Here is a 24,601-nt window from a genome sequence, read left to right on the forward strand (position 1 = left end):
TAAACTACAGTCCCCCTCCATCTGTCTCTCTCTCTCTTTTAATACCCTTTGCAATTTATCTGTTGAAGCAACTAAGTCTCTCTGTCTTTTTTTTCTTTTCTGTACTGGGAATCCAAGCCAGGGCCTTGCACATGCTAGGAAAGCACTCTACCTCTGAGATATATCCACATCCCTTAAATCATTTGTTAAATAGTGTTTCTTAGTCTGGATTTTGCCGATTGCAATCTTTTGGTATGTTTTAACATTTTCCTCTTCTATTTGCTATAATTTTTTTTTTTTTTTTTTTTTTTGCTCTGGAGCTTGATTGGATTCAGATTTGATTTTTCTTTCCTTTTTTGAGGGTATGAGACTACTTTGTAGTTGATGGTATGACTTCTTGTACCACTCACCTCCATCCCACCAACTCAGCCACAGTGACCTCTGGTTCTTTCTAGAAGCTACTTGCAGCCTCAGAACCTTTGCAGTAACTGTTTCCTCTGCTTGTAACACTTTCCCTCCATCTTTGCATGGTCAGCTGCTTCACGTCATTCAGCTCTCAGCCTAAGTGTCACTCATTTGAGCAGCCCATCCAGGCCCTCTCTATCTGCTTTGTAGCACTTCTCACCACCAGGCATTTTGTGTAGGTGCTGGGGATTGAACCCAGAGCCTCATGCATGCTAGCAAGTACTCCACTAACTACATTCCCCAGCCCACCACCAGGCACTTCATAGAATATTTATTTGTTGGCTTGTTTACACTCTGCCTCCCCTTGAACCAGAACATCAACTTCACAAGGGCAAGAGCCTCATTCACGGTCACTGCTGTATCCTCAACCTACCGTCTGAGCCACCGTAGTTACTCAGCAACTATATGCTGAATGAGCTGCCTCTGTGTTGGTGAGATGCTGCTTCTCAGTCACCTCATTCTCTCTGTTCTCAGGCAACCAAAGGAGGTACCATCAAAGCTGCATCAGGATTCAATGCTGTTGAGGATGCCCAGACCCTGCGGAAGGCCATGAAAGGGCTGGGTAAGTGTCCTGCAGGAGGTGAATCCTCCCTTGTGTGTTATATAGGAGAATCACACGGGAGGATGCCATGTGCACTGGCAACTGGGAATAGGTCTCCCCTTAGGAAAACACAGTGAGGCCTGAGATGTAGCTCAGTGGTAGAGCACTTGCCTAACATGTGCAAGGCCCTGAGTTCCATTCCCAGCACCACAGAAGAAAAAAAAGAAAGAAAGACCACGGAAACAAATTGGCTTTGTAAGGCAAATCGGATGGTAGAGCATTAGAAAATTCTCCACTTAATATAGAATTTTAAATTTAATGCACTCATGATGGATTTCTCCAGTTGCTTAAAGCTGCTGTTTGAATTATACCATGAACCTCTGTATAAAACTTTATGTATTTGTTTTCCAATAAGTGCTGGTCTGTGTATAGTGCCATAGCTTTACCAAGCACTGCCACAAACGTTATCCCATCCCATTGGATAGATACAACAAACCTGCGACTTAGTGCAAACAGCTATTGTCATTTTAGCCCGATTTTACAGATAGAAAACAGACCCAGAGAAGCCTAATAACTCTCACCAAGTCACATAGTAGGTGCAACTGAGCTTTGGCTGGTTTGCTAGAGTCAGTTCCCAGCTTCTAGCTCAGGTCTGCCAGTTCTAAGTCCCTTGAGTTCCTCTGCTTGGGACTGGGGTGACAGACACAGCCACAGCACCACCAGCATGAATACAAGGAATTTTAGGTAAGAAGGCTGGTTGTGTCTTCTATGACACCGTCCTTCATTTATCTCCACCACCCCCAGGGCCACAGGCCTTGCCCTGAATGAGCAGAGTCAGGTGGAGCGCACTGTAGCTACCCTGGCCTAGTTCCTGCTGCCAAGACCTTGTCAAGGGCACACTTTGGGTCAGAGAAGTGTCCCTTGGTCCTTAGCTATTATTTAGAATCTCTTTGAGATTTGGGTGAAATCCCTCAACCATGGTATCTAATTTCTCAATCTTTCTATCCAAAAAAGAGTTTATTTGACTTAACTTTGATGCTACTAACAGTAACAGCGGCACTAACAAGAACAGCAAATTAGGCTGTACCATGAGTGGGGCATAAACATAGATGTTTTATGTGGATTATTTCCTTTTAACTCTGAGAGCAGCTTACTTCACTTATGAGAGAGAGGCTGAGGTGTAGGGAGGTTAGCTGACTTTCCCAAGGTCTCAGAACTAATATGTGATATAGTCAGGAATCCAGGAAATTCCAGGTAGGCAATCTCAGGCCATCTGACTTCACAGCTGGCATCTAGGCCCCTGTGCTTTCCTGCTGACCCCCTCTGAGCAGAACATTGCTCTGAGTCCATGTGTTCTTCTCCGTTTCTTTTTCTTTTTTCTTTCTTTTTCTTTTTTGCCTCTTCTTCCTCTTTCTCCTCCTCCTCCAAATGAAATGGATAATAGAAAATATACTGGACTCACCTATTGTTTTCAGGTTCATCTTAATTATTTGGTGTATAACATGAATATAATTTAGAGCAAATATTACATGGCACTTGGGATACTCAAAACAAGAGTTAGGAGACATTTGGCAAAATCAACCCCTTTTCAGTGGTTGCCTTGTGTGTGCCAATGAGAGGTTGGACTGTTGGAGGAGGAAGGATTATAACACCTAGTCATGGTGGTCAATTAGTGCATGGACATCACTGAGCTAGGCACAAAAAGATCTATGTGGGGATGCTACTTAGAAAGCCACCTGTACATTAGCATCCACATACCAGAGAGAACATTCCACCTTTTGTTTTGGGGGATTACCTTATTTTGCTTAGCGTGATATTTTCCAGCTCTATGCACTTACCTGCAAATGCCATCATTTTATTCTTCTTTATGGCTGAGTAATATTCCATTGTACGTATCTTTCTTTTACATTTTCTTTATCCAAATGCACTCTACTGTCATGAATATCTAAAAAGAAAAAGTTAAAAAGTCACTTCAAAAAAAAAAACAATAAAAAAATAAATACCAAAAAAGAAAAGAAAAAGAAAGAAAGCCACAGACATGGCAGGTAACAACCAATTCCAGAGTCATGACCCTAAGTGCAAAGGGCGAGGGAGACATCTAAACTGACAGGAAGCTGGGAGAATAGGGTGTGGTATGGGTGGGTGGAGTACAGTAATTCAAGAGCTAAATCTGTGAATGCAGCTGTGCCTGGTGTCCTTTCCTTTGGGAAAGGAGAATGAATGAAAGATTGAGGAGAGCCTCCAAGGCCAGCCACAGCCCCATGGGAAATCCAGCCACAAGGGGGAGCCATTGTGTGTTTCCAAGCAGGCGAGGAACATGGTGAACTTTTCCTTTTAGGAAAAAAGAATCTGGAACGACTCTGATAAGACTAATTAGAAGGTAAAAATATTGGTTAGCATTTTACAGTTGTCTAGGAAGAAATTCTGAAGCCCTTAATTGGAGTGGTAGTGCTAAGAGTCAAAAAGAGATCATGGATTCAAAAAAAAAAAGGTTGTGTTTTTTTTGCATGACTTGGCAGGAAATTTAAATATGGAGGTGGATTAAAAAAAAATCAAAGCTATTTTGAGAATACAAACTTGGCCAACTGGAGGAAGGGTGGTGTCTTTCACAGAAATAGGAGATGGGAAAAAGGTAAGGAAACTTCTTCCTAGCTGAGAGTTCTGAAAGAGAAAAAGATGGTTGTGTCTGATTTTTTTTTCCTTTTTTTAACACCAACAGAAAGTAGGCCCCTATCTTATGTGAACTTAAATTTCTCTAGCTTTCTCCCCATACCTCACACTTTCCCAGATCTCTAATCTTGCAAAGAATAACTATGGCAAACCTATATGTTTTTCATTTTATTCCAAAATAGTTCAATAGAAACACTTTTATAAATACCATCACAACTTTCCATAAGGCATAAACAATGAGGAAGCAGAAAAGTTACTAAATGTTCAGCTGTTAAAAAGATGAGGGGCCAGTTTGAAAATTAGCATAAAGTCCCCTTATAAAAAGCAAAACTTGGAACATTTCTAATGTTAAGGTTGGGTAAGATATTGTATCATGGGAATTTGTCTTTAGTTTTAAAAAGGGAACCATTGGAGATGGAGAAAGATAGCTCAAATGAAATGAAAAACACAATCACGGGTTTTAAAGCACAGTGGATGCCGTGGCAGCCAGTTTAAACTCTAAGAAACACCCCATCTGAGAAATTAAATACAAGTTTGAATTGCTTCAAAAGGCAGAGGAAAAACAGAAGAGGCAAAACCCTAGAAGACAGCAGATCTGAAAGACAAGAAGAGAATCCCAGAGAAGAATTTTCCTAGTTGATGTTTATTGGATATTGAGTAGGTGCTGGGCTTTGTGCTGAATTCTTCGCTTTAGCCTTTGCAGTAACTCAGTGAGGGAAGTCCTGTAATCATTCACGTTTATAGATAAGGAAACTAATGCTTAGAGAGGTTAACTATTCTGCTAATTAAAGAAGCTAAGACTTAAACTTCCAAACGCTCAGAACAAGGACTTTTTTTTTTCCGAGTAAGCTGTCTTATTACTGTTGGGGTAACTCCAGTGTCTGCAGAGGAACCCATTTTCCAATTTCATTCTCAAATCAGTCACTAATTGTCACCACCTTATCCCCAGGCACCGATGAAGACGCCATCATTGGAGTCCTCGCCTACCGCAACACAGCCCAGCGCCAGGAAATCAGAACAGCCTACAAGAGCAACATTGGCAGGGTAGGTGCAGCCTCTCTGCTCTATTCCCGTGACAGGGGACTTGTCAGGCAGCAGGGAAGCAGGACCTCTCCCAGAGGCACATGTCTGAAGGACCCTTTGTTTTAAAAGATAGATCCTTCATCTTGTTGAAAGATGTTCTTGTGCTGGGCGCAGTGGCATATGACTGTATTCCCAGCGGCTTGGGAGGCTGAGGCAGGAGGATCGCCAGCTCAAAGCCAGCCTCAGCAACTTAGCGAGATCCTGTCTCTATATAAAATATTAAAAAGGGCTGGGGATGTGGCTCAGTGGCTAAGTGCCCCTGGGTTTAATCCCTGGTACTGAAAAAAAAAAAAAAAAAAAGATGTTCTTGAAGACAGTGGTTACTGGAGTCTGGGAAGTCTGTGATGAAGGCAGAAATGGGTACCTGGAAACAGCTGGAGAAGAAGATAAATTTTATCCTTCTGTAGTACAGAAGGATTACTATGGTTATTAATTAATTGAATATTTCAAAAAAACTAGTCAAGAATATTTTGAATGTTCCAAACACAAAGAAATAATAAATATCCAAGATGATAGATAGGCCAGTTATACTGATTTGGTCATTACACATTATATACATGAATTGAAATGTCACACTGTACCCCATATATATTCATAATTACTAAACGTCAATTAAAAACACTTAATATTGCCTGGGTGCTCATGTGTGCAATCCCATCTACTCAGAAGGCTGAGACAGGAGGATGGCAAATTGGAGGATTGCCGTGGTAACTTAGTGAGACTGTCTTGAAGTAAAAAATAAAAAGAGTTGAGGATGTAGCTCAGTGGTAGAACACTCCTGGGTTTAATTTCTAGCACTGGAAAAAAAAAAGTGTTTTCAAAAAATTTTTTTAAAAAGATATTCTTGGTAAGATGGTGATGACATGGACATCATTACCCTAGGTATATGGGGTGTGGTGCTATATCGTGTACAACCAGAGAAATGAAAAGTTGTGCTGCAATTGTGTACAATGAATCAAAATGCATTCTGCTATTATATATACCTAATTAAAATAAATAAATTAAAAAAATATATTATATCATTTGCTCAATAAATAATTGGAAAATAAAATAACAAAACAAAACAAAAAGATATTCTTGGTATTCTCTACCATGCTCATCAAGAAATGATTTTAGGGTTGAGTCAGACCTCAAGGCCAATCTTGATCCTTTTAAACCAAGTCCTCGTCACAGGGCCTGGGTCTATGGCCTCAATCACTGCCCTTCAGAGCATTAGGCAAGGCTGAACTTCCAGAGATGGTTTCTTGGCCCTGCAGATGAAGACTTGCCAAACTGACTAAAATATTCAAACTAGGGTGTTTTAAATAGTCTTTTCTAGGACTTAGTGTCCTGACTCTTCCACATAAATCTATTTGCAGAATATGTTCATTCCTTCAATGAAACTCAGTTGAGGGACACCCTCTTAAGTTCTAAAACAGGGATGTATGTGTGTTCACATATGTAAATGTATGTACGTGTTGTGGCTGATGAATTGGGAGAGTGTTCACTCCCCACATTTTCTCCTTGTGATTTGAATCCCACATCTCTTAGGAACTCTAGTCTTTGTTTTCATTGACTCATTCACCAGAATCTTTTCCATCAAGTCTCGCCATCACTTTGGAACACCCATGAGTATGGTTATTGAGGAAACCACATCAATGAGTGTCCCCAGACCTCAGAGTAGAGTGACTCTATGGCAAGTTTGCCTGTCCTTGAGAGATTTCACAGCCAGGCAAACTGAGGCTGCTTCTCAAAGAAAGGCACCTCCACAGCTGCTCCCCACAGCATCTGCTTGCAAACTCTGGGTATTCCTGTAGGAATGGGACATCCATGATCAGAGTGGCTCTATATTCTGGACATTTCAAGCTCTTCTCCTTTTCCAAAGAAATTGAATGAGCACTAATAGGCATGAATGTGCACATGACAAGTGAACTTGAGACCAAAGTGGTGTTGCCACACACATTCAGGAGTGACAGCCAACCTGACGGTAAATTTGTTAAGATGGCCAACATTAACAGATCAACCAAGCACTAATTTATTTATTCATTTATTCAGTTTGTTTGGATGTAGGGTAAAAATACCCCAAGAGACTGGGAGAAAATGTAGTGAGACTGGGTTTGTAAGAATCAGATAGCTGGATTTGAATAGCAACTCAGTTTTCATTGTCAGTTGATCTTAAACAGGTTCTTAAACTCCCTGACCTGTTCTAGAAGGAAATGATTTTAATGTCTTTAGAATTTGGTTCTCTGTCCAAATAATTACACTTTTTCTTAGAAAGCAAGCCTTAATAATCACAGATGATCACAAAGATACAACTCAGTATCTTCCATATATAACAGTGGAAAAATATAAACTTGGAATGTAGCGCATGTGTAGGAATCTCTGCAGCTGTTAAAAATGCCATAGGCAAATACTGACTTGGAAATATATGCCTGATATATCATTAAGTAAACAATGCATTTCGGTTAGTGTCTGAGAGTATTTCCATCTCAGAGCCTCCTGACATCCTTCAATTATTGAGTCCTTTTTAAATTTGTGTGAGTTATATCTCTTGGCCATGTTAGAAATTTTTAAAAAATGACATTAAAAAAAAATGACATTTTAAGATATACAGCTAACTTATTGAAAATAGTGAATATATTACTTACTACTCTAACATTTTTATGAGAAATAACTATTTAAGAAGTGTGGTGGGAAGATTGGCATTATTTAACATTTTGCAAATCTCCTAAATGTCCAGCTCCATGAGAGGCCTGGATTCTCATATCTGCTTGAGGTATATGAAGAAAATCTGCTCTTGTGTAGGCAGGCAGTTCTAGACAGTGGGGAGTATTTGAATAGCCTTTGACATAACTGTAGATTTATAGATTTGTAAGCTTTTTCCTTTTTTTTTTTTTTTTTTTTTGGCGCTGGGGATCAAACCCAGGGCCTTGTGCATGCGAGGCGAGCACTTTACCAACTGAGCTATATCCCCAGACCCTAGATAATAATCTTAAGAAAACTCCATTGTACACACTTGAGAGTATGACAATAAAAAGGCAAATAATGTCTTAGTGTAATTGTGAAGATGGTTTTGACCTTGCTTGCCTCCTGGAAGGGTCTTGGAGACCTCAAACATCTGGGTCCACCCTTGGAGAATGACTGATTTTTTACTGCTGCAGCTAAGCAGGGCTGCTTTCTCTCACTGCAGGACCTGATGGATGACTTGAAGTCAGAACTGAGCGGCAAGTTCGAGCAGGTCATCATAGGCATGATGACACCCACCGTGCTGTACGATGTGCAGGAGCTGCGAAAGGCCATGAAGGTTCGTGCTTCTCCCCTTGTGCCCTCAGAGCTGTTGGTACCAACACGGACCGGTATCTCAAGAAACTGCGGCCGAGCCCTTCTGAGAGTGGGAGGATAGAGTATAGGAGAAAGGTTTTCCCTCATTATGACAACTTAAAAATGTTTCAGCAATTTTAATTTTAAAATTGTTTTTCTAAAATGTTAGACAATCAGCTGGGCATGGAGGCACACACCTGGAATCCCAGCAACTTGGGAGGTGGAGGCAGGAGAAGCACAAGTTTGAGGCCAGCTTCAACAACTTAGCTAGGCCCTAAGCAACTTTGTGCCTGTCTTAAAAAACAAACAAACAAACAAAATATATATATATGTATATGCATACATAAATAAAAAGGGATGTGGCTCAATGGTAAAACATTCCTGGGTTATATATCCAATATAAAAAAAAAAAAAAAAAAAGTGGAGGGGATCATTTGATCCTTCCTGTGACCTAGTAGGAGTGATTTTAACTGCCTGTTTATCTGCAGTGGTGGGATTTAGCCTAGGGCCTCGTGGAGGCTAAGCATGTACTTGTACCAGAAGGCTGTGTTCCACCCCCAACAGATATTTGTGCTTTTGGTGCAGTTCTAGAAACTTTATTGTTGTGCTAGGTACTTTTGAGGCATGGAATTTTGTGACAGTTCTCTGCTTAGAACTGACAAAAGAATTCTTGGCCTCCTTACACGACCAGTCAATCTACTGCACCCTAGCCCAGGTCTACAGATTTTCAACAACTCAAGTATGAAAATACACTTGACCCTCTGCAGCCATCTCAATAAACACTTGGTCTTGTGGAAGGCTCAGGGTGAGGCTCTGGGAAAGCAAAAAAGGTAACAAAGTCTTTGCCAGAAGATTCTGCCTTCAGGGAAGAAAATAAAGGAGGTAAAGGAAAGATTAAGCCCGCAGAAGGCAGAAATAGTATCTATCCTGACACAGTAACCAACATATGGTAAACATTCTATAAATATTTGTTATTACTGATAACGATCTGGTAAAAACATTAGGTTTGGGGTATTTAAAAGCTAACAAATCCTGTTGCTAGAACCCACAGGTTTGTGTTTATCCCCTGCAGGTTCATAGCTATATTCCTTCTGTGTTTGGGACTCAATTTTTAATTTTTATTTTGCAGATAGACAGGCAATTAAAATCACTCATACTGGGTCACAGGAAGGACCAAATGATTCCCTTCTTTTTTAAAAATATATATTGGAGATATAACCCAGGGGTGTTTTAACTGATACATAAACATATAAATATAAAAATATAAGATATAAATATAAAAAAATTATACTTCAGCCTTGTAAACTGGCTCATACTTCCCTCTCCTCTGGTTTTCGTATTTAGGGAGCTGGCACAGATGAAGGATGCCTGATTGAGATCCTGGCCTCCCGGACTCCAGAGGAGATCCGTCGCATCAACCAGGTTTACCAGCAGGGTATGTAACATCCTCAATGGCCCTGGTTGATGTTTTGCCCTGATTTAAGAAAGGGACTAGCAGCAAGTGGTTATCCAGTGATTACACTCCTCTCTTGGACACACTGACCATGAGGAATCCAAACTCTGTTTTGAAGCAGACCCCTGTTTATGCAAATGACTAGCTATTGGCATCATTAAGACTTCTTAGGGAAGGACGCCACTCTGCTTAGGCTACCCCAGTGCAGTGTTTTTGTTACCCTAAACATTGAAAAGTTATTCTTTATAACTAAGCAAAGAACCAAAGGTGGTTGTTCAAAATGCTGGCTCCAGTTAGGTGTGTGGTAGTAGATTATAATCCCAGTGACTCAGGAGGCTGAGGCAGGAGGAACGCCAATTTATGGCCAGCCTCAGCAAATTAGTGAGGTCCTAAGCAACTTAGTGAGACTCTGACTCAAAAAATAAAAAGAGCTGGGGACATGACTCAGTGGGGAAAAAAAAAAAAAAATGCTGATACCAGTGATTCCTAGCATTTTAAGCAATGGCCTAGAGGCACTCACTGGCCCAATTTCTGACCTCCAGCCTGGACTATATTTCCTCTATCCATCTCAGAATACTGGCCACTTATTCCCCTCTTAGAAACTTCCAGAAGACAATGTGTAGGAAAATTCTTTAAAAAAGTACTTGCCTCCCTCTTGATAGATTTATGTTTACGTTGGTGACATGCATTTGCCAAGATTCATGGAACTGTGCACATACATATTTTACCTCAACAACATGTTAAAAAAAAAAGTGCCTGAGCATTTTTTTATTTTTTTTTACTCTAAATAAGTAAATTTACACTAAAAAATGCAATGCCAGTTGGCCCTAAAAGTAGAAAAAAAATTCACAAAGGGTTAGATTCTGTTTATTTAGTATTTTTTAAAATATTTTTCTTAGTTGTGGTTCGACACAATACCTTTATTTTATTTATTTATTTTTATGTGGTGCTGAGGATCGAACCCAGTGCCTCGAGGGTGCTAGGCAAGTGTTCTACTGCTGAGCCACAACCCCAGCGCCTATTCGGTATTTTTTATATTAGCTATTGTCCAGTTGTAGTAGATTCACCAGTTGTAGTAAATTGGCTAAACAATATAGGGTACACTTACACAACGGATAGTATATCAATAGATCTTATATTGCAAAATTATTAGATTATATTAAGTGATGTGGTATACAGATAAGTGAAAAAAGACAAGTCAAAAATAATATACTATGATACCATTTTTAAGAAAAGAAAATAATGTGTGTATGTAGAAGGAAAATTAGAAAATATTCTTATAAAAAATGTGATCAGTGATTATGATAGAGTTTCCTCCCCTGTGTTTTATTTTATTTTTTTTCCCCTAAATTTTCTCCAATCAACATGTATAACTTTTGTAGAAAGAAAACAGCACAGTAAGAGCTTGTGGAAATTCTAAACCTTGGGAGTTTGGAATTAGCACCCTGATCCCCCCTCCGCCCTGCAGAGGGTTAGAGCCCCAAAAGGCTGCTCTGGATGCTTTCCTCTGTGATGTGGAGGCCATTCGCAGTAGCCAGTCAACCACTTTCCGAACAGAGCCCTGGACACTAGGAACCAGAGAAGGGTTTTGGCCCCCTTCTCAACTCCCCTCCTTTCTACTATCATAACTCTTATCTTGATCATTTTACCAGAGTTTAGCTTTTAAAAACCTGTGTACAAGGGAGAAACCTTGACATGAGCTGCTTGGTAAATAAGCTATTCTTGGAGGGACGGACCTCCCCAGAAGGTGACACAAGGTGGGACAGGACACTTTATTCTTATGTAGCTAATCCCACTCTCTTGCTAGAATATGGACGGAGCCTTGAAGATGACATTTGCTCGGACACATCCTTCATGTTCCAGCGAGTGCTGGTGTCTCTGTCAGCTGTAAGTCTCCACCTCTGACTCTGACTTCTGATGGGGGACAGGTTTCATTGACATGTTCACTCTCCTTCCCCTTTGCCAGGCTTTATTCTCAGGCCTCTTTGTTATTTCTCTTCCAGAGACCTGGCTAGTCCTGTGTGCCCTTTTGTTCTACTGTATTTATATTTATGTTATCATAAAGGGATATGTCAGGTACACAAGTTGTTATGAGGCAAGAAAAAATTAAATACCAAAGAAGAGGCACATAGCAAGAGGAAGACTCAAGGAGACATTTTGGATGCAGGAAACAGAGAAAAGCCTTCATAGCAGGGATGCTGGTTCAAAGATTTATAGGGTCAGGGAATTCCAAGAGGCGGAGTCATGGGTGGGTGCATTCCAGGAAGGAAGAACAGCAAGAACAACAAAAACAAGTCAAGGAGACAGGAAATACTGTGTGTTTAGGGGATGATTGGCTGAATAGTCAGGCTGGTGGTTCTAGAAGGGAGCTGGAAGGATGGACTGTGAGTCCTACACTGGGAGGAGATTTTCCTTTGTCTGGAGAGTAGTAGGGAGTGGGTTTGGGAGAAGCAGCTGATGTGATGATGGTGGTGATGAGAGAGGGATGTGATTAGAATTGTGTTTTCTAAAAGAGGAATGTCATCGTAGCGTGTGGGACCAACAGGGGCAAAGAACTTGAGGCTGGGAGACCAGGTGGAAAGTTACATCCGTGTTCCGGATGAGACCTAAAGCAGGACTGGGCTAGGGTGGGAGCAGGGCGGCCAACAAGAGAAGACAAAACTCTAGATACCTCACATGACCCCCAGCTTTGTCCCTGCCCTCCTTCCTGAGTATGAGGCTTGTGTTTTCCACCGCTTTTTAAATGCTTCCTTTTGGATATTCGACTATCACTTCAAATTGCTCTTAAACTAAACCCAAGCCAGTCATAATGGTGCATGCCTGTAATCCCAGCGGCTTGGGAGGCTGAGATAGGATCACGAGTTCAAAGCCAGCCACAGCAACTGAGCAAAAGGCCCTAAGCAACTTAGTGACACCCATCTCTAAATAAAATATATTAAAAGAACTGGGAATGTGGCTTAGTGATTGAGTGCCCCTGGGTTCAATTCCCAATATCAAAAAACAAAACAAAAAACCTAAACCCAAAATAATTTTCTCTCCAAAACTAGCTCTTTCTCCTCCCTCACTTGCCCCATATCTATTCATGCAACACCCTGAGCAGAACCCTAGAGATCATCTCCACCTTCCATTTCACCCTTGTCTCTGATATTTTACTTCCACAATATTTGCCTGTTTCTCTTATGTCCTTCCCATATTTTCCTTTCCTCCCATATTGGCCATCCTGAGGAACCATACTTAGACCACAGAATATTGAGGAAGCCCAGCACTAAAAAATAGTCTAAAAAACTTGAAGAGAGCAGCCTATTCTGTTGCTCTTTGGCATTCCTGGAGGCCTCCCCTCTGCCTCCCGTGAGCTGGGGTTGTTGATGTGAGTGTGTGAGATGTTTCCTGTGCTCCTCCAATCCCACCACAGGTTCCAGATTCTCTTGACTCTTCTCTGTTCCAACCCCTTTTTGACCAAAGTTGATGGGAATAGATTGAACAAGTTAGACAGCGGTCAGCTGGGAAGACAGATGCAGTGGGAGGAGCTAGGGGAGGGAGGGGAGAGTAGAGGGAGCTGTCATTCTCTCATTGGCGCAGCATGGGGGCCACACTGGGGTACCTGATAACGCTGGCAACATTCTTTACACACAGATCAGAGCCATGGTAGCAGCGCAGGCACATTCAGAGGACATCTGTTCTGCCTCCCTAGTCCCAAAGTTGCAGCCTTGTAGTTACATTACTGTGTCCTTGGGTTCCTGAGCCTTCTGTCTTCATTTTCCAGAATCTTCATGAAGGCTCTCTCATTCTCTTTGGTTTGTTTTTCTCATCCTCAGGGTGGCAGGGATGAGGGGAATTTCCTGGATGATGCTCTCATGAAACAGGATGCCCAGGTGGGTAGAACTGCAGCTTCCTTCTCCCAGTTTTCGTCTCTGCCAGTAAGACAATTCTGAGTCGGTGGACACCCTCTTCTGTTTCAGAGTATATTAGCCAGGCTAGGATAGATGATGGAAAAAAAAAAAAAGTGCCACAGATGACCTTTAATAACAGAGGTTTTGTGCAGAAGTACTTGGGACTTGGGGGTGATACTGGACTTCATTATACCTGAACTCCTGGATCCTAGACTACTTGACACTGGGTCATTGTGTGTCAAGCCCAGAGAATCACTGGGTATCTTCTGAATCATTTGAAGCTGGAAGGACCCACCTTTGTCTATTTACTTTGTATTTCTATTTCCCCAAAGAGGACATTGAGTAGGACTTGTGTAGAACAGTTTGGCACAGCATATATCCTGAGGGATAAAATTAATACCAAACCCAAAAAGGCAGATGATTCCCTGGTACCAACCACTGAGACCAGATAACACTAAAAATAATAGCTCATAAAAGTGGCTTCTTCCCAGGTCCTTACACTGCCCTAGGACTTAACATTAAATATATCATCAAATCCTTGCAATGCCCTGGCAGTTGAGCATTGCAATCCTCATTTTACAGACAAGGAATTTGAGGCGCAGAGAAAAATTCCTTGCTCAAGCTCAGACAGACAGTAAATTGAATAACTTGGATTTGTATCTAGATCCTATACTCTTTTATTATTATTATTATTATTAGAGAGAGGGGAGGGAGAGAGAGAGAGAATTTTTTAATATTTATTTTTCAGTTTTCGGTGGGCACAACATCTTTATTTTATTTTTATGTGGTGCTGAGGATCGAACCCAGCACCTACACATGCCAAGCGAGCACGTTACCGCTTGAGCCACATCCCCAGCCCCAGATCCTATGCTCTTAACCAATACACAACCATAGTAAGAAATTAGTTCTACTCCAATGTGATATGAACCACTATGTTTCATGCAGAAGAGAACCCATTGCTTTCATTAGAGAGAAGGGGGTATGTGTGTGGCTTGGGCTTCTCAAAGTGTGGCTGCTGGGTTTCAAGAAGGGGCACCCCAAAAGCAATCATTCCCTAGAACCAGTAGAAGCTTCGTTATTATTTATACTTCAGCCTCAGAAATCAGTGTCACTTCCACTGTACTTTATTAATTGAAGTCGTGTATTGGGGATTTCCAAGAAACAAACCAATAAGGTGCATAGGTACATGTGTGTGTATGTGAATATACACATATTTATAGGTTTACATACATCCATATATTCCTTAATTCACAAGGGGATTGTGTCCCAGTGAACCTATTGCAAGTTGAAAATAAATTTTAAGTTGAAAATGCATTCAATACACCAAAACTACCAAACACCCTAGCTTAGCAACACATTCCACTATAGCGTATTGGTTGTTTATACTAATCTAGCATTCCACTATAGCGTATTGGTTGTTTATACTAATGATTTGGTGGCTGTCTGGGAGAGTTACTGCTGCAGCTGCTCAACTGCAGTAAAGTATACTGCTTATGGCCCAGGGGAGGATCAAAATTCAAAGTATAGTTTCTACTGAACACGTATCACTTTTGCACCATTTTAAAGTTGGAAAATCATAAGGCAAACCATTGTAAGCCAGGAACCCTCTATTAACAGAGAGAAAGGGAGGGGAGTGTGTGTGTGTATGTGTGTGTGTGTGTGTGTGTGTGTGTTCCCTCTCCAACAAAATCAGCCAGACCAGCTCTTTGAAGTTCTTGAAATATTTGCACATGTCCTGAAATGTCTTCTTTGGTGTTTCAAATTTGTGCTTTGTTTGGCTTCAGGACCTGTATGAGGCTGGAGAGCAGAGATGGGGGACAGATGAGGTGAAATTTCTATCTGTTCTCTGTTCCCGGAATCGAAATCATCTGTTGCATGGTAGGCACTTATCTCACTTCCCAAAGAAACTCTTTGAAAGACGGTGAAAACTGGCCCATAAATAATTGATAACCTTTTCCCCTTTGTTTGATGCAAAAAACCCCCACAAATGTACTGAACCATCTCAGGTTCTTACCTTGGAAATGTTATGAGTCCAGTGACATGAATGAGAGCTAATTTCTGAAAAAATAATTATGACCAACTAATACATATGCAATGTATTTATAGAAATTTGGCATTACTGTTTCTAGGAAAACAATCATCACAGCCAGCCCTTTCTCTGAAGCAGCCCCAAGACTTTCATTTTTATTGAGTTACATAAGAAAATAATATTCGTATATCAGGAGGAAATAAAATAGAAGTGTTCATTTATATTTATTCCTGTTTAACATCCATGCTGGGTACCTAAAAGAAGTGATTTCTCTAGAGGTTATGTTGCATAAGATGAAGAGTGGATCATTTCAATTTTATTTCCTATGTGTGATGTTTCTAATTTGTTTCTGATAATTCTAAACTTCATAATGAGCTTTTAATGTCTGCAGGGGAAAGATTATAAAGCTGTAGAACATTTGTTTGCAGGCTTTTATATCCTTCTTGTAAATAGAAATAAGGATTTAATAGGATATTTCATCTTTTATGTAAACTTTTTGGGTCTTTACGTACATCATAATTTTACAAACCCACATACCCTTATCACACACACACAGATTTACAAAACTTGTGGGGTTTGAGAGGAATGAGTTTGTTAAATTGAAAACAGAGTAATTGAAAAGTATAACACAGTTGTACTTTTTGAAGTTGTAATTATTACAACTATTCTTCAGTGACAAAAAAAAAAAATAAGCAATTACTTCTCTTAATAAACATCATGGGCTACCATGAGATTCACCAGCTCGTGGCTCAGCTACTCATTTCATTGCCTTCCATGGTCTGATTACAAATAACACAAATCTCCCCCTGGTGGTGTTTTTCCAAAACTGCAGTTTCCTCTAAAGTTGATGTAGTGCATTTGTGAGAAATTTCCCTTCCAGGCACACAAGTCAATAGTTGGACAGTTATAAAATAACTGCTTGTAAGTCACTAAAAATGCTTGCATTTTTTTTTTGGTGGTACTAGGGATTGAACCCAGGATCTTGTGCATGCTAGGCAAGCATTCTACCAACTGAGCTATAGCCCAACCCCCTAGAGAAAATACTTTAAGCACTATTTGGATAAAGAAAGCATCAGAAATTGCTTACCAACCAACAGTAATGGCAAGCATACCTGTAATACCAGCAGCTCAGGAGGCTGAGGCAGAAGGATACGGAATTCGAAGCTAGCCTCAGCAAAAGCGAGGCGCTAAGCAACTCAGTGAGACCCTGTCTCTAAATAAAACACACACACACACACACACACACACACACACACACAAAAGGCCTGGGGATGTGGCTCAGTGGTTGAATATTCCTGAGTTCAATCCCCAGTACCCGCCCTCACCACCACCCTATAAAAAGTGTGTCAATTAGATTATTTGATTCCAAGCAACATATACTGATTCCAATTAAATAATATGGATTGGGGCCAGAAGGAAAATAGAAAATAATACAGGTGGCTCACAAAATTGAAGGGAGAGTTGAACAACTTCATGAAGAACAGAAATGAAGGCAGTTCTGGGAACCTCCCTAGAAGTGAGTCACAGCTTTTATTTTTAAGGCACTATTTGCCAATGCATTAAAAAATGTTGATTTTTGAACCCCCTACTCAGATTGTATGAGTTGGAATCTCTGAGAGTGACACTCAAAAGTTTGACAGGTTTGAGAAGTGATTCTTATGTTCTTTGAGGGTAAGATGACTTAATGCTTTTGGCCATCCCCTGATATGCTCAATTTAAAAATTCCCAGGAGGGCAAGTCTGATGGAGCTGACCGGATGAACTGCTCCCTTGTTTGGTTTTGGTTGAGGTTATGGTGTATGTTGTTGGGTATGGGTGTCCTTTCACTGACAGCCCATAAGAATCATATCCATAGGGGCAAGACAGCAAGCCAAAGAAGGTGATGTTAAGATATCTGCTCTAAGAAGGCTCCAGAAGAAGACAGCAGGAGAGAAAGACATGTTTATCACATTCAAAAATACTTGGCAAAAAGGCAAGAAAAAAAAGTTTTTAATTATGCTAAAATCTATTAAAAGATGCAACCGGCTGTTATCAACTGTGACTCAGTTTTGAAGAGGCTGAAGTGCTCTAGTTTTGATGAGCCAAAAGGAAGATGAACACACAGGTGATTGCCAAAGTCAAAATTACAAAGAGACACATTCTGCATATTAAGGAAGCAATGAGGAAAGAAAGCAAATGTCTCCAGAGGTTGTCTCCATTTTAAATGTAAGGCAACAGGGTCCCAGAAAAGGAAAGGGACTTGCCTGATGTCCTCCAAGAATCATGGTGCTCTTTCCTCCTTGCCTTCAGCCATTCCACTGGGCCATCTCCCTACTGAATTCTCACCCACATTGTTAATTAGCTTCCCCTTGAAATATGCCAAAGAATAAATAGTGTAAACTAATTAAAAGATGCTCATTCTCTCCACAAGGTTTAGTTTCCTCTATTCTTTTTTATTGTTGATAATGTCATTTTGTTGTTGCTTGTAGTGTTTGATGAATACAAAAGGATATCACAGAAGGATATTGAACAGAGTATTAAATCTGAGACATCTGGTCATTTTGAAGATGCTCTGCTGGCTATAGGTAAGCTGGTAGGGAGTAGGGAGCGGAGACACAAATGTCTATAGACTTTTCCTCTTGTTGCCAGTTTCTTGTCTTGGGGATATAGAATTTTATTTTTCAGAAATTAAAGTTGTTTAAATCAATCATGCGGTGTTCCAGATTTTACCGGAATATTATATACAACCTGATTGCTATTGTCTTATGTGGTTTATATTTTTGATATCTTCTTTGATAGCTTTTATAATTCATTATGTGAAAGATAATTTTATACTAGGTGCATCTTGCATGTCTGTGAATGGCTGGGACTAATAATTGTTTCATATTGTAAAGATCATAATCATTTTGAAACTACATGCCACCCTTTATTTTTGTGGCCTTTACTAACTACTTCTCTAGGACCTTTATGGTAAATTGAGAATGTTTGCCATCCCAGGAAATGCCTAGAATGTAGCCTATGTTCATGAAACGTTAGGCTAGAAATTTCTCCATCAAAGTAATCAAGAGCTGTTTCTTGATACTTTGTAGAAACTGAGGGAACTAGGGTCCGTTTCTTTCTCTTAGGTCATATATATAATCATTTCATTTCTTTTTGTTTTCTCTTGACAGTAAAATGCATGAGGAATAAATCTGCATATTTTGCTGAAAGGCTTTATAAATCTATGAAGGTAAATGGCCTTATTTTTTAACATCTGAATGATTTTGGCACATCTTGTGTCACCTTAGGTTTGCTTATATTCCCCCAAATTTTAGCCTGAAATATTCAATTCAATTTGTATATACTTCACTGAGTGATGCTACTAATAATACCAAGTGGTATTTATTGAATACTTACGATGTGTGGATCACTGTCATTCCCCGGCCCCCACCCCACCTTCAGGTCCTGGGAATGAACCCAGGGCTTTGTGCTCTAGTAGTATGTAGCAGGCAAGAGCTTTACTGTACTCCCAGCCCCCAATCAGTGTTCTTTTTTTATGCTTATATTAGTACATTATAATTATTCATAATAATTGTATTCATTTTGACATAATCCTACATGAATGAGATTTAATTTGCTCCATTTGAGTGCCTGGTACCTCTTCTTTTCCTCTCCCCTCCCCATTCCTCTTTCTCTACCCATCTTCCTTGTATTTATTTCAAAATCATTATTCTTTTTTTTAAAATTTTCAGCTGTAGATAGACACAATATCTTTATTTTTATTTATTTGTTTTTTTATGTGGTGCTGAGGATCAAACCCTGGGCCTCACATGTTCGAGGCAAACACTCTACCACTGAGCTACAACCCCAGCCCTCAAATCAGTACTTTTTTTTAATATTTTTTTTTTAGTTGTAGTTGGACACAATACTTTTATTTTATTATGTGGTGCTGAGAATCAAACCCAGGGCCCCACATGTGCTAGGCAAGCATTCTACCTCTGAGCCACAACCCCAGCCCCAGTATTCTTAATTCTTTATATGTACGGATTAATTTTATTTCCACAACTTTAAGGGGAAGGTACTATTATCAAAACCCCCATTTTACAGATGAGGAAACTGAGGCACAGAGAGAATATGCAATTTGCCCAAGGTCCTCAGTGAGAAAGTAGTGAAGCAAGGATGCAAACTCTGCCAGTCTAGCTCCAGAGCCCATGCTCTTAACCCATGGATGCACCCATTCTGGGGTCCATGAGAGGTGCAGGAGAGATCAAAATGTAGCCCTTGCTCTCAAAGAACATCTAGCCTTATAGGGAGTCAAGTATGTGAAAAACATCAATAATACACAACGAAAGATAGCAGTCGAAGGTCCAAATATTATAGGAACATGGAGGAAAGGGTAGGGTTTGTTTTTTTTCAATATTTGTTTTTGTGGGGGAGGGGAGGATACAAAAGAAAATATAAATAAATTGGGGACTGGGGGTAGAGCTCAGTGGTACAGCATATGACTCGAGGCCCTCCTGCATTCCATTCCCAGCACCTAAATAAATAAATAAAGTGGTGTATTTGAGCAGGACCTTTAGGAAAGTTTACATGGGAGAAAAGAGGACTCATGGAAGGTAAAGCAGACAGGCTGGGTCAGGACAGCACAGCATATGTCTCTAGAGGGCAAAGAGTAACTTTGGGGTTGAATATAGAGTATTGGAAAAGTAAATTGGGGGGTCCTTGAATCCCATGGTGAAGGCCCTCAAGACTGTGAAGCAAAGGACACCACAGGAAAGTTACCCATCCCTTGCCTTGCCAGACGGGAGAAGAGCAGTCTGAAAACCAGCTGGCCTTTCCTACTGAGGGATCTGTTTTCTTCCCTAGGGCTTGGGCACTGATGATGACACCCTCATCAGAGTGATGGTTTCTCGAGCAGAGATTGACATGCTGGACATCCGGGCAAATTTCAAGAGGCTCTATGGAAAGTCTCTGTACTCTTTTATCAAGGTGGGTCACAGCAGCCTTGCCTTGGCCCAGGGGAAAGTGCCATAGAAGGAATGGGGCCCCTTCTGATCTCAGCATTTAGAACTCCAGGTCCCCCTTTTCTTGGCATCTGTCATTTCACATACAAATGGGCCTCCACTTGAGATATTTCCAGACTCTCTTCTTTCACACACATCTTTAAACCTTTGCCAGGTTATAAGCTGGTAATTTTTGCCTTGTAAATCAGTAATGCATTCACATTGACCCCAGAGAAAAGAAGTTTACATTTTATTGAATACCTTTAAGAGCATGATTTCCATGTCTTCCTAATAAATGATAAGAGAAGCAACTGAATCCAGAATCCTGTGCAGAGTGAGCTGAAGTCTGCTGGTAATATGGGGAAACATAAGTTTTCCTAGATTGCTATTATTTACCTGATACCAGACATCTAGGAGTCCTAAGATGACATGGGAGTGATGAGTAAATGATTCACATCCCTCAAAACCCCTCATTAGTGGGTTTTGCTTCGTGAGGAAGCCAGAAGAATCTCGTAAACACAAAGCTGAGACTCGTTTTCCTGGAAGCTGTGGTTGCATAACAAATTTCACATCAGGATTTGATCTGTGAATTAAATATTCTGAAAAATAAAGGATACATTGCCCACTGGGAAACAGCTTGTCAAAAGAAGCAGAGTAGTATATGTAAATAATAGAAAAAATGACCACAGATAAAAATGTAAGTTATAATAATAAAAATAAACTCTCAGGTTAAGTAAAAACATGAACTCCAATTTCATGTTGCTTATAAGGAATAGCTAAAATACAGGAGTATGTAAAAAAGTTTATGGAACCTGGCCAGGGAAAAGGACATTTGACAAATACAAAAAAAAAAAAAAAAAAAAAAAGAAAGAAAGCAGGTTCACAGTATTATCGAAGAGAATAATTGATATTTTAAAATTTGGAACTATATAGGTAGAGATTATATCTGTTTCTGTGTCTATGAAGGACAAACACAAATTTATTGGGTTGGGGTGTAGTTCAGTGTATGTACAAGGCCCTGGAGTCAGTCCCCAACACCCTCCCCACACACACACACAATGCCCGATACAGAAGAATACTACTATCCCATCACAAAGGTATCTTATATGCATAGAAAAAAGACAGGAAACATATTCACACATCAAAATGTTAACATTAGTAATCTATAGATGGTGGAACTGTGGGTGATTTTTATGTTGTTCTTCTATGTCTTTATTCTCTACACTGAACAGGTATTACTTTTGTAATTAAAAAAAAATCTTTTAAGAGCTGAGAAAAATCCAACCAAGCTTGAAGTTAATGATGACCGTGATCTGTGTATTCTACTTAAAAACCCACTAATCTGACTGTAACTTTGCTTCCTTGGCCCCCAGGGTGACACATCCGGAGACTACAGGAAAGTACTGCTCATTCTCTGTGGAGGAGATGATTAAAATAAAGTCCCAGGAGGATTTTCTTCTCAACACTGAAATTTTTTTTTAAGTTCATTTTTCTACACTGCTATTAGCATTAACTCAGAATGCTTATTTCCAATTAAGACGCCTACAGTTGCCTCCTAGGATATAAACTGTCTGTATTATTATCATCTATAATTAGTCATTATGATGCATTAAAGCTGTACTTGTAGTTCAAAGCTTGTAAGTTCTAAATGGAAATTTAAAATTAGAAATTAAAATGTGCTCTGTGTTTCTAACAGATTTATGTTTCACAGAAATTGAATACATTAAATTATTTCATATTTTCTTTTCAGTAAAAACTTTTAAAATGGGATACTGGAAGACCATTCTAAAATCACTTTCTTCCCTAATCCTACTTTTAAAGAGGATGGTAATTTCTTCATTTGAAATAGTGAGCATCTAGCTAGTAAAATCCATCCAGTTTTCTATTTTGTGTGGTCATCAATGGAAAGCACCCACAAATCTCCTTTTTTGGGTTTTGTTTGTAACATTTGTTGATCTTTATTATTTGTCATAGGGGGCTTCCTTCATCTCATGTTGAGAACACTTTTCAAGGTTGAAGTGCACCAAATCACCAACTCATTTAAATAAACTAAAATCCAAGTGTGATTGTACAGGTCATATATGTCTGGTTACCAAAGATAAATGCTGAACATTCCACAATATAATAGTTAAGGTCTTCATCTAGCTTAAAAGTGAATGGGGAAAAAAAAAAAAAAAAAGCAACCTTCAAATAAGGGAATTCTGGTAAGGGTGTAATGCTCTGAATTTTGTTTGACTTAAAGAAATCTGTTTGTGCTGAAAATAAATTCTTAAATCTTTTTTGATTTTGTTAATCCATAGCAATTTACATGTGCATTGTGCTTTTTCAACCCTATAATCATTCTGAAAGTGTGGTTGGACTTAACTAAAAAGTTCAGTTTGTATACAACATGGAAAGATAATTTTAATAAATAATGATGACTTTAAAATGAGGTATATTCTTTCTCTGCTGAACTTTTCCACTTCTGAGATTTTTCATGCTGGACTATGAAAGGAGTTATTTTTGAAGGAGTTGTGATACTTAGTTCCTATTAGGGATTACAATTTAGGGGAAAAATAACATATTTAATCTTATATTTGCCTACTGCTATAAAACTAATGCTTACATATGCCAAACACTACCAAATGATATTAAACTTACAAACTTATTCTCTGGAAATGAACATGTTCTTGTTCTACTAAGTAAAACATTTATATTAAATGTTATATTGGGTAGACTGGAGGTGGAGCTCAATAGTATAGGGTTTGCCGACCATATGCGAGGCCCTGGGTTCAATCCCCAGTCCTACCAAAAGAAAAATCCTTGACTGGGTGCAGTGGCACATGCCTGAATCCCAGTGTTTGGGAGGCTGAGATAAAGTTCAAAGTCAGCCTCGGCAGCTTAGGCCCTAAGCAACTCAGCAAGATCCTGTCTTTAAATAAAAAAGGCCTGGGGATGTAGCTTAGTGGTTAAGTGCCCCTGGGTTCAATCCCTGGTACCAAAAAAAAAAAAAAAAAAAAAGAAAGAAAAATCCTTAACTTAAATGTGATATAGGGGTTATGGGTGTAGCTCAGTTGTGTAGCATGTGCCAGACTCTGGGTTCAATCCCCAGCAAAAACAAAAAGCTTACAGATGTATGAGGAACACTTACTTATATTCTTTTTATGATAAGAATATATGCCTTCTTTTCCATTCTATGTATTGATGGATTGGGGTAAAATATTAAGGATTTGCTTTTCAGTTTAGTGCTACTTATTTATCTATTATAAGTGCTGGGGCTATTGTTGAAAGCTACTTATGTGAGTACTTAGTCATTCCAGTTAACTATAGGAAATAATACTTCCGTGTCAATACCTACCCAGAACACCATGGAATTTCCAAATCAAACTTATTTCACTTTGGAAGCATTGTGAGGGTTTTTTGTTGTTTATTTTGGTAGAATTTTAATCTTTAAATGATACATGGCTTAGCCAGAATTTTTTAACAAATTGCATTTATTGACCAGAATCTTTCTAGAAGGCAAGATAAAGCCACCCTGGAGGAATTAATATTAATTAGATATTAATAATTTAAATGAGCAAATGTTATTGCAAGTAGTGGATAGATCTCCAAAGTCTTGTGTTATGTTTAATTTACATAAGTTAGTCACATTTTTAAAATTGTATAATTTTATTTTTTTATTTCAGAAAAAGCTGCATGAATTCTTTGGTCAAATGAACATTCTCTGAAAAACACACACTTGTAAACTAGGACTATTTCTCTGGTTATTTGTTATAATGAAGAAGCATGACTTTGAGATATAATTATGAAGCAAATTTGTTTCTCTTTCCTGTTTGTGCATTTTCATTTATTCAATGAGCCTAGTTCTTCTCTTGTCTTTAGATGTCAGTTCAGATAGAAGATAGGGTCATGACTTTTCTGCTCATTCTTAGGTTTTAAATAATCTGTGTAGTCCCTTAAGGTAACAAAAAGTATCATTTCAGTAATTAATATATCTAGTCAAAATTCCAAACTTGATTTACAGTTGGCTTCTTCCCTCATTCACTTCTGGCCTACTGCCAGTGAGATGCCACCTTTTGGGGGAAGGGGAGAGGGTAGAGTTCTTTCTCCACCAAGGCATTTTCCCCCTTTTCCACCAGCCTACCTTTCCTGAGTTTTAGCAGCAGGGAGGAGAGTAACTGGAGCAAGAAAGTAAGAAGTTACTTACCTGGCTGTTTGTGGCGTGGTAGAAGAGAATCAGCCTTGTGTAATC

General features: G+C 39.4%; 1 protein-coding gene across 1 annotated transcript in view; it reads left to right on the plus strand.

The window, feature by feature from the left end:
• The window catches only part of Anxa4 (annexin A4), a 61,365-nt gene extending 39,470 nt beyond the window's left edge, over nucleotides 1-21,895 (plus strand). The window contains exons 3-13 of the mRNA XM_076832917.2: nucleotides 919-1,006; nucleotides 4,605-4,699; nucleotides 7,908-8,021; nucleotides 9,383-9,473; nucleotides 11,299-11,378; nucleotides 13,307-13,363; nucleotides 15,166-15,259; nucleotides 17,878-17,973; nucleotides 18,559-18,617; nucleotides 20,234-20,356; nucleotides 21,744-21,895. Coding sequence (XP_076689032.1) covers nucleotides 919-1,006; nucleotides 4,605-4,699; nucleotides 7,908-8,021; nucleotides 9,383-9,473; nucleotides 11,299-11,378; nucleotides 13,307-13,363; nucleotides 15,166-15,259; nucleotides 17,878-17,973; nucleotides 18,559-18,617; nucleotides 20,234-20,356; nucleotides 21,744-21,803 — 957 coding nt within the window. The 3' untranslated portion in view covers nucleotides 21,804-21,895. The remainder of the gene's footprint in view (nucleotides 1-918; nucleotides 1,007-4,604; nucleotides 4,700-7,907; nucleotides 8,022-9,382; nucleotides 9,474-11,298; nucleotides 11,379-13,306; nucleotides 13,364-15,165; nucleotides 15,260-17,877; nucleotides 17,974-18,558; nucleotides 18,618-20,233; nucleotides 20,357-21,743) is intronic.
• Nucleotides 21,896-24,601: the final 2,706 nt, after the last annotated feature.

Source organism: Callospermophilus lateralis, chromosome 14, assembly GCF_048772815.1.
Source record: "Callospermophilus lateralis isolate mCalLat2 chromosome 14, mCalLat2.hap1, whole genome shotgun sequence".
Taxonomy (NCBI): domain Eukaryota; kingdom Metazoa; phylum Chordata; class Mammalia; order Rodentia; family Sciuridae; genus Callospermophilus; species Callospermophilus lateralis.